Source organism: Gekko japonicus, unplaced genomic scaffold (assembly GCF_001447785.1).
Source record: "Gekko japonicus isolate JY-2015 unplaced genomic scaffold, Gekko_japonicus_V1.1 scaffold2769, whole genome shotgun sequence".
NCBI classification, from domain to species: Eukaryota; Metazoa; Chordata; class Lepidosauria; order Squamata; family Gekkonidae; genus Gekko; species Gekko japonicus.
The window spans coordinates 94,034-105,023 of record NW_015175450.1 but is presented as its reverse complement, the minus strand read 5'-3'; the positions used below and the strand labels follow the sequence as shown (position 1 = coordinate 105,023).

Here is a 10,990-nt window from a genome sequence, read left to right as displayed (position 1 = left end):
CCCAAGCTTCTGAACTATGTGCTGAAGAAAACAAAGGCCATCTCGAGACTACGAATTACAGCAGTCAGCCATAAAAACCTTGTGGCAGCTTCCTTGTTTGATCCCCTCGGTGCCAAAGACCTTTATGACTTTGTTCTTGCACCTTTATGACTTTGTTCTTGCTTCTTCACCCGCCTAGTGCCTTCACTGGGGCATGCGCCTCTTTAGCCTTCTCCTTCTGCCCAGGGATCCTTGGGGCTCTGTTCTTGACTCCCAGTGGACTTCTGTGCACCTGGCTGTCTTAGGGACCTCAACCAGCCTGATGTACTGATGACATCTGGCCGTCCCTTTCCATCCAGACCTTTCTGTCTGTCTCTGCCTGCCAGTCTTGCCTTTAACTCCGCCCTCTCAGGACAGAACTATTTCCTGTTCCTCGGAAGCCTTCCTCTCCTCCGCTGCCCTCAACCTATCAGCATCAGCACCGTCTCAGCTGTCAGTGAGGCATGAAGCATTGACTTAATTAATCTGCTGACGAGTCATTTTGCTTCTTACAATTCAGCACAATTTGCCTCTTACATTCTGTTCCCTTGGCTAAAACCAGAGCATGCTCTGGTGATCACCTGCCTTGGCTGCCATAAACTTCTTCTCTGAGGCCTTGTCGTATTTCACCCCTCTCGCCTTGACTCAATATTTTGCTGCCAAAATCCATCTTCTCCTGTTATGTAGACCTTATGACACACCTCTTTAAATGTATATCCTGATTTTTCTTAAAGCTGGCTGCAGATTACTATAGAAGAAAAATTAAGTCTGCACAGGAAATGTACAGTGGACTTAAAAGCTAATTCAGCCTATTTCAGTGAAGCAAACAGCAGTATAGCTCTTGGCAGGCCAATTGGCACAAGGCCCTCCTCCATAGGCTTCCAGTCTCCATCCACCCATCTTTAGAGCTCCCCACAGCTACGCCGCGCTGTGTTTCTTCCCTGGTGCACTGCTCTCTATGCCCATCTGTGGCATCCCCTTCTTCCTCGGCCTGTGGAAGTCTTTCCCACAGTGCCTCCATCTAGTCATTTCTTTCTCCCCCCTTCACAGCATTCTGACTGCCTGAGGTCACAGAAATGGCCCAAGGGAACATGACGACAGCCTGTCCTGGGTGGTTTGAGAGCAAACAGGCTTTGTCCTTCTGCTGTGAAAGGCAGCCTTTGCAGCAGTATCTTGCTGGCTAACTTTGGCAGCAAGAGAGAAAGCGGATAGCTATGAGAAATCTGTCTGTTTGTCCTCCTCGTACACCCAGAGAAGTAGGATGATATGGAACCTAGACCCATTAAATGGAAGACCTGACATTTCTCTGTGGCATCTTGAGATTGGAGATGAAAAATAAGTTGGTACACTTCTGTATTTATTTCAGAACTTTTTAGCCAGATGGGGCATGGCCACAGTTTAGCAGTAGAGCATCTGCGTGGCATATCGATAGTCCTGGGTGCGACCCCAGGCATCTCTAGAATCATAGAGTTGGAAGGGGCCTCCAGGGTCATCTAGTCCAACCCCCTTCACAAGGCAGGACATTCACAAATACGTCCCCCTCCACACCCCCAGTGACTGCTGTTCCACACCCAGAAGATGACAAAAAACCCTCCAGGATCCCTGGCCATACCGGCCTGGAGAAAAATTGCTTCCTGACCCCAAAGTGGCAGTCGGCATTTCCCTGGGTGTCTAAGAAAGGGCCACAAGAACCGAAGCACTGAAGGATCAGCTGGTACAGGGGTGGGCAAGCTTGCTCAGTGTAAGAGCCACATAGAATAAACATCAGATGTTTGAGAGCTGCGGGACATGAATATTACGCACGTTTTTATTTTTAAAATATGCACATTAGCTCTTTATTAGCATTAAATGAGACTGCCAAAAATAAAAAACAAAAGGGGTAAAAACAGATATTGTTAATGATATTTGTTTGTCCAATGATATTTATTTGTGTGTGTGTGAAAGAGAGAGAGAGAGGTGGAAAGAAAGAAGGAAAGAGGTGGAAAGAAAGAGAGAGAGAGAGAGAGAGAGAGAGAGAGAGAGAGAGAGAGAGAGAGAGAGAGAGAGAGAGAAACAAAGAAAGCAAATAGATGGGAAGGGTGGGAAAGCACGCCTCCCCTTCGCTTCCCCAGCTGCCCTGCTGGGAGCCACACAATACGTGTGAAAGAGCCGCATGTGGCTCCCGAGCCACCGTCTGGCCACCCCTGAGCTAGTAGATATTGTGAAAGAGAACGACTGTCAGTCCTAGAAGGCCATGATGACCTTGATGGACAGAGGATGTGGTTATGTATAAGGCGGCTTCACATGTACAGACGGAACCAAGAATCTGCATATTCACTGCTCTTGACACTCGGGGGAAACTTTCCTCCCATTTTTTTCTTCCATGTTTTTGTGCTCTGTATGTGAAAGAATGCAGTTGTTCTGTCTGAGGAGGAGGTCAGGGTTTGTGTAGTTGTGCTGATGGGAAGTTGAGTTGTTATAGCAGTTTACATTCAAAACCCAAGTTGGTTAAAATGAAATGCGCTGGAGCATTTGAGTCCCATCCATGGATTTTTGAAGCTTTGTTGGCGGAAATAGAGCAACGTAAAAAGACCGGTGGGTGTTAGACTGAAACAGGCAAGGACCCTATTTGGCTGGTGGATCCCCTTGCTACAGTGATAGTGGGGATCTGTTGTTATTGTTTAAATTTATAAACCACCCCCACCCCCCGGAGGGCTCAGGGCGCTGTACATCATAAATTAAACATGAACAATTAAAAACAATGAATAGAAAATAATATGCCTTGTTCCATGAATATCCTGTTAACACACTGTGTCAATTTCCACAGAGGATGTAATGCAGACCACCTACTGTGAAAAAGAGTTGGATAAACCAACAAGAGACGCATTTGTATATGCCATCAAAAATCACTACTGGTACCAGATGTACATAGACGACTTGCCAATATGGGGTAAGAAATGTTTCCTTTATAGTGTGAGAGTCCAAACCTGGAGGGCATCCTGCTGTGTGGCCTGCGGCACCTTTTCTCTCCCTGCTTCAGCTTTGTGTCTTCCTCTGCAGCTGTCCAGCTAGGTCTTGCACCCTGCCTCATGCTCTGCTAAGGAAGCAGCTGTGGCGACTGGCATGAGCCCCTTAAGGTGTGAGGAGAAAGATAAGCAGATGTACAGTTTGCACCTGGACAGAAAAATCCAGCAATTCAGGATCAAAAGTTATGGTGAAGATTCCATAGCTAGTTGTTCCCACTTTGGGCAGAAGTGTCCTTGATCTCTAACCATTAAATAGCTGGTGCTGCAGTTCTGAAGTCTAGTTGCACCGGCCACTGCTATATAAGGGTTTGCACTGATGTCATAAAGTCAGGATCCCGTGCTTCCCCCGTTTGCAAAAATGAAAGGCACAGTAACAGCAGAAGCAAGAACTCCAAACCAACAAAAGTCATTCTTGTGTTTGCCAGGTCTCCTGCTATAGCCGGGATACCTCCTGCTGACGGCCCCTAATTCCAGAATAAAACAAAAATCACCACCTCATTGATGGCATAACATTGTTTCCACGGCAAACTGGGAATTGATGTCACACCACTCTAGGGTTCAACAGGAACTCTGTGGCAAAACTTATAGAGTTTCTGCTGAACCCTAGAGAGCTGTAACATCACTTCTGGGTTTGCCCTGGAAACAATGTCATGCCGATGCATTGCATCCCTCTTGCTAGGTGCCAGCAGCTGGCTAACAACCTAATGATAAGGTTACTTGCTAGTAGTACCTTCATATTAGTCATTCATGGAAGGCACCGATCAAAAAGAATATGGACGATGTTGCAGAAGCGATTGCACATTATGTACACAGGCCCCCAGGAGCAGCATACAGTGCTTCCCCCATGTCTTGGTAATCTTAACACAGTGATTAGAAGGGTGTGAGGGGGAAGGAAAAAGGAGTTTTGGGGGGACAAGCTGGTTGAATTGCTAGGTGGGCATGCAGAAAACAGCAAACAAATGGGGAGAAGCATGGGCAGGCAGAGGAAAGAAGAACCTGAACGAGACGGAGGGTGGTAGAGGACGGCTGGGTGGGATAAACAGATTTCCCTGCCACATCCACGAGTTCACATGGGCCCCCTCACTCTGTAATGATATCACTGCTCCTTGGAAATTCTAAAAACTTCTCAGGCAATTTCCTTCCTATTTTTGAAAATTGCTTATGTAGAATATGGGTGACGTTTCAACAGCTGTAGTAAATACCTAGTTTCCCATCCATCTATCTAAGTCATTCTTGCTGTATCACTCTGGATTGGGGATCCGTTCTGTTACAACAGTTGTTCACTCTGGGATTCTAACACTCTAGAACCTCACAGTTATAGGAACAAGGTAGTTCCAGGCAGCCAGTCATATGCTGCTGCCTGCAGTATATAGCCCAAGATCTTCTCCTGTGTTCCTTCACTCTGGCCAACTGATTGTTGGGTGCTTACCACAAAATTTTCCTCCTTTCATGACCATAGTTACTTAAGGATGACAAGTTCCTTCAAAGAATAATCTATTGAAGAAGAACCTGCAGTTTTAGAAAGTGTAGCAGTTGGGAGAAACAAATCACCAGCAGTAGATGGGCTATCAATAGAGCTATCTCAAGCCACAGAATCATAGAATCACAGAGTTCGAAGGGGCCATGCAGGCCATCAAGTCCAACCTTCAGGAGAGCTGATTTCAAAAAACTCAGAGAAATATTAGGTAGGATCCCGTGGAAATGCTGGAAATGCTGAGGGTGAAATCTGCACAGGTAGGATGGGTGATGCTGAAAAATGAAGTGCTTAAGGCACAATTGCAAACTGTCCCAGTAAGAAAGAAAGGTGGGAGACTGGTAATGAAGCCAAGGTGGCTGAACAAGGAACTCTCTGAAGAGCTGAGACTAAAAAGGGAAATGTACAGGAAATGGAAGGAGGGTCAGATTACTGAGGGTGAGTACAAGAAGCAGGCTCGAATCTGTAGGGATGGTGTCAGAAAGGCTAAAGCACAGCTGGAGCTGAGGCTTGTGAGGAATGCTAAAAACAACAAGAAAAATTTCTATGCCGATGTTCGGAGCAAAAAGAACAGGGATGGAGTAAGCTCATAGCTAGGGGAAGATGGTCAAGCCTTAACAAGGGATGAAGACAAAGTGGAATTACTCGACTCTCACTTTGTGTCAGTCTTTAACCGTAAGGCGAGCTGTATGCAAACTGAAGAATGCAGGGCATATGAAGGAAGGAGAAACTGCCAGTCCAGAGTAAGTAAGGAAATGGTTAGAGAGCATCTAGCTGCATTAAATACTTTCAAATCTCCAGGGCCGGATGGCTTGCATCCCAGGGTGCTAAAAGTAATTGCAGATGTTATTTCAGAGCCTCTGGCTGTAATCTTTGATATGTCCTGGAGTACTCCATTATACCCCGTGGGGACTGTCTCCTGCCCAGTCATCGCCGGTTAGTGGTCTTTGCTGGAGCCACAGACCGTTAATATGCTGTCTGATGGTTTGATGTTATGAGGGTGCTGCTAATAGTAACAGTTCTCCCAGTGCTAATAAATCTAGATGATCCTAATAGATTATCAAATCTCAATTAATCTAACAATTTGGTACAGAATTACTCTAGTTCATCTGGTCAGTGAAATAAATAAAGGCCAGTAATAAACCAATTTGTGCTGAAATTCTAACCCCAATTTGTCAGATAAGCCAAATATAAATAAACAAATTCCAACAATAGGATAGTTGGTCCCTAATAATTGACTAATTCCAACCCTAGTAATTAATTGACTAATTAATACAAACAATTTAACCCCTTCAATTAGATACATTACCCCCCCATAAGAACTTACTCAACCAATTAATTACAATGCTAACTTACATTAAATTACATTACATTACATTAAATTAACAATTTAACCCCTTCAATTAATTACATTTCCCCCCCCCCCCCCATAAGAACTTACGCAACCAATTAATTACAATGCTAACTTACAATTGGGAGCTGCGGTGGCTCAAGTGGTTAAGATACTGAACTGCAGGCTGTGGAAGGTCGGGAGTTCAGCAGTTCGAGACCCGAGTTTGCCGCATGATGGAGTGAGCTCCCGTCTCTAGTTCCAGCTCCTGCCAACCTAGCAGTTCGAAAGCAAGACATTGCAAGTGGATAAATAGGTACCGTGTGCCTTGGTGTTTTGTCATGCCGGCCACATGACCATGGAAATGTCTTCGGACAGCGCTGGCTCTTCGGCTTGGAAACGGAGATGAGCACCGCAACCCTAGAGTCGGACTTGACTGGCTTTCAAGCAAGGGAACCTTTACCTTTACTAACTTACAATTAAATAGCAGAATGATATCAAATATAAATTACTTAAGTCTGACAGCCTTCTGACTAGGTAACGGTTAATGTAGAGACCTGGTTGCTGTTTGTAAGTCCTCTGGTCCAGGTTTCACTCCAGTGCAGGAGTCTCCAGGCTTCTATCTGGCATTGCGAGGAGGAGGCGATCACTTTCTTGGGTCCCCGGGGACCTCTAAGAGCCTGGCTTCCCCCAGGTGCTCAGTGAAGCCAGGACTGGATTTCTGTCCTCAGGAGCACTGACAAAGCCTGCAATTGATGTGTAAATGGAAGCAGCAGACTGACAGAATTGCGGGTGACTAGGCTGGCTCCAGGGGGTGTAGGAATCCTCCCCAGGCTCCACAGTTGGCGTTCCCGCTCCTGTGGCCCTATGGCAGGCATAGCTGCGTCGGTGGTGGTCGTGAACAGCAGGAGGCAATGAAGCACGGGGCAGGTGCAGCTGCATCGGTAGCCGGCGACAGCTGTCTTGGACGGGTCTAATATGGCGGCCGCGCCGGATAGACGGAGCTGGTAGTAGCCGGCAGCTGCCACACCCTCGGCTGTTGTCAGCACCATCATCAGGCTGGCCCTGGGCGCTGAGGGGCTGCGTTGCAAGCTCTGCTGGAACCGGGAGAGGAGCAGTGTGTAAGTTTGAATTCTTTGATCTTGCATCCCAGCACAGCGTGTGGAGTGAGTGACTCCCGACGGCCAGGGGACAGCAGCTAACAGAGAATTGCTAGGACTTAGCGGTAAACCTGCGCAGAATCGGAGTGCATGAATGTAAAGCTGCAGGCTGCTATTCCCAAGATACAAAGAGATAATTCCAGATGTAAATGTAGAAAAGGTCCACTCCATTTCTGTGCTGCTGTCTGTGGTGAAACTTCAAAAGCTGGGACCTGTTCTGCGAAGCATAACACTGTGATCCACAACACTACCTGCCCCTGGTCTGTAGTGGCCTTGACCTGTGATGCCACTGCTTCTGTCTCTTGTTCCAGTGTTCAAGGGCTACACAGAAACCGGAGCCTCTCCAGGCAGTTCCCTTCACCTCCCTTGGGAGCCTGGTCACACCTGGAGAACCATTCGGGCTATCTGTGTACAAGGAAGGCCGCAGGAACGTTTCATGTACCCCTGGTATTGTTACCAGTTTTGTGAGTTATCTGGGTGACTGCTGGAGACTTTGAAGAAACAGGAAATAAAGACTGAGCCAAAAAAAAAAAAAGTGTGTCTTATTAAAAAGGTAAAGGTTCCCTTGCTCGAAAGCCAGTCAAATCCGACTCTAGGATTGCGGTGCTCATCTCCGTTTCAAAGCCGAAGAGCCAGCGCTGTCCGAAGATGTTTCCGTGGTCATGTGGCCGGCATGACTAAACACCAAGGCGCATGGAACGCTGTTACCTTCCCACCGAAGTGGTACCTATTTATCTACTAGCCATTTCTTGCTTTCGAACTGCTAGGTTGGCAGGAGCTGGAACTAGAGACGGGAGCTCACTCCGTCATGCGGCACCCGGGTCTCGAACTGCTGAACTACCGACCTTCCACAGCTTGCAGTTTAGCGTCTTAACCACTTGAGCCACCCTTGCACTTGCACATTAGGGATGTGCAAAAGAAATGTTTTTTTACCAATTTGGATCTATTGGACCTGAAAAATATCAGTATTCCTGAATACCATTATACCCCATGGGGACCGTCCCCATAGGGTATAATGGAGAATTTCAGTTGCAGAGTCAGGCTGCCGGGGTGATGCAACTCCACGAGTGAACTGAAGCCATTAAAATTTAAATGTGTTCAGTTCACTGGATGAGTTGGACTGCCACCATGGCACAACTCAACGAGGGAACTGAAGACATTTAAACTTCCCTACGCAATGGGGCTCAGAGTGGGTCACAACATTTAAAATCAACATAACTGAATATAACTTAGGTTAAAATCAGCAATCCCAAAAGTCACAATATTCATTATTCACTAGAAGGCAAAGTAAAGGGCAGTTCCAAGGTGGGAAGCCATCACTCATCCTTGGTCATGTGCCTGGTGGAACAGCTCCATCTTCCAGGCCCGGCTAAATTGTTTCAGGTCTTGTAGGGCCTGGGTCTCATTGGGCAGAGTGCTTCACCAGCTTGTGGACAGTCATGTGGCCTTGGGCTGGGGATTGCCAGCAAGTTGTTACCAGCTGAACAGAGCACCCTTTGGGGGACATACCAGGAGAGATGATCCCTCAGATACATACATTGGTCCTGTACCCTTTTGGACTTTGAAAGTCAGTACCATAACCTTGACCCAGAATTCAACTGGAAGCCAGTGCAGCTGGTGGAGCACAGATGGAATAAGTGCTGTCATCGGTGTTCCCATAAGGCATTCTGGACCAGCTGGAGTATCCGGGTCAGCCTCAAGGGTAGCCCTGCATAGAGCGAATTACAGTAGTCTAATCTGGAGGTGACTGTTGTATGGATCACTATGGCTAGGTCTTGGCGCAACAGGTAGGGAGCCAATTGCCTAGCCTGGCATAGCTGGAAAAACGCCAGTCTAGTTACATTGGCGACCCGTGCCTCCATTGACAGGAAGGCATCCAGGATCACCCCTAGACTCTTGACGGTTGGCACTGGCGTTAGAGGTACTTCATCAAAAGAGGGAAGTTGGCATCCCACCCCAGGGTCACCCTGACCCAGCCACAGGACCTCCATCTGCGATGGATTAAGTTTCGGTCAGCTTAGCTTCAGCCATCCAACCCCTGCTTCCAGTCTCTCAGCCAGGGTAGCTGGAGTAGTTTCCAGCAGGCCACTTATCAACAGATACAGCTGGGTGTCGTCAGCATACTGATGACAACCCAGCCCGAAACTCCATACCAGCTGACCCAGCCCATTTATCCTTAAACAGTTGCCTGAAATTAGTAATGCACTGGGAAGAGAGTAGGACCTGGTGGGACTTCAAGGAACAAATGGGGAAAAGATGGCCGGCTACTTTATTCGCGCATGGTAGCTTTTCTTTACTGAACTTTGAATTTTCATTTCCTTCAATATCTCAGAGGGTTGGTAATCTGCAAGTTTACTTATTTATGAGTTATCTGACAAGTTATTATTTATTTAGATTATTTATAGGCTATCCATAAGGCAGAGTACAAAATTAAACCATAAAACAATGCAAATTTGGTACCAGTGAAACAATGTGAACAACAGTATAATGGCAGTTTAAAAGCAGAAGATAATTCAACGCAGTGGATGAAAATACTATAAAACCCCACTATAGGAACAAAAGAAAGACCATTGCAATGGTGAAGGAAGGTCTTTACACTGAACGCAATGCCCAGGAGAACCGAGGAACTTTTACCGGACTCCTGAAAAATGCAGCCAGCCCCCCAGTTAAGTCTTGCCGGTTCATTTGCACTATGTGAAGTTTACATATAGTCTCGAGAGGGGACCCGTAACAAAATGTTGCGTAATGTGTTGTGGCTTGGTTTAATTTGTAACTCCGATCGAGGAATTTCCATCTCCTGGTAGCTCCGGGTCCCCGAGAGGTTAAGCTTGCCACTACTAGGGCCAGGGCATTTTCGGTGGCGGCTCCTACCTGGTGGAATGAGCTCCCGGAGGAGATCCGGGCCCTGCGGGACCTTGTGCAGTTCTGCAGGGCCTGTAAGACGTAGCTCTTCCACCAGGCGTTTGAGTAGGAGCCGCCGCCGCCACTATCCTACCAACGAGATAGTATATCATCGGCTGCCCTGCAAAGGTGGGACAGTTATGCCCAGGCTGAAGTTCAACAGCTTAGCGGGGAGACCGCATACTGGAAATGGCTGGCCACCAAGTTGGAAGATCGTTCCACCTGATTGATGATGTAGCATTGTGTTTTAGGTCGCTTACTGTGGTTTAAATATTGTATTTTATTATGTGTTTTATTGTATTTTAGATCCCGGCTTTGCCGCTGTGAACCGCCCTGAGCCTTTGGGAGGGCGGTATAGAAATCTAATAAATAAATAAATAAATACAATAACTGCAGTGTAGGTTTTGTGTGCTCCCCTACATAGTGTTAATCCGTCTGTCTGTCTGTCTGTCTGTCTGTCTGTCCCCTCAGCCCGGGGAAGGTGCGAGGCAACCAGATCATCACTCCTGTCAGGAGCGGTGAAAACCTGGAGCCTTGCCGCTACTCCCCCAACACTGCTGTGCGGTGACAGTGACTAAATGTAGACACCCCTTGTCATGAGACAGAGTGGGGACCAAGGTGGGGTATAAGCCAAGTTCTTCAGGTAGTATGAAGAAGTCCTTCCTTCTGAAGCCATCTAAGAAATTGGCCTCCTTTGCCAAACGTGTTGCAGTGAGTCCCACAGGTCCACTGTATGTCATGCTAGGGGGGTTCTCTTGGCAGAGTGGGGATTTTAACCCGGGTCTTCCAGATCCTAATTTTATTCTCCAACCATGAGTGGTGGGAAGCGCTGTCAAGCCACAGGCAACGTATGGCAACGCTGTGGGTTTCCTAAGCAAGAGACTAACAGAGTTGGTTTGCCATGACCGTCCTTCACATAGCAACCCTTGACTTCCCATCCAAGTACTAACGAAGTACTAACTTAGCTCCTGTGATCCAGCAGACTTACAGCTGTTGAAAGGCAGAGCTCTCTCAATGGGTAGGGAGGTGGGGAGAGCAGCAAGGTTGGGGGGGAGGGGAGTGCCAAAGGTGGGGGGGGGAGGTGGGAAGAGAGCAATGGTGG

General features: G+C 47.3%; 1 protein-coding gene across 1 annotated transcript in view; it reads left to right on the top strand.

Moving 5' to 3' along the window:
• LOC107122754 (transmembrane 9 superfamily member 3-like) overlaps positions 1 to 10,990 on the top strand; it is a 38,213-nt gene that overhangs the window by 12,351 nt on the left and 14,872 nt on the right. The window contains 1 exon segment of the mRNA XM_015425888.1: positions 2,825 to 2,947. Within this exon segment, the coding sequence (XP_015281374.1) occupies positions 2,825 to 2,947 (123 nt within the window).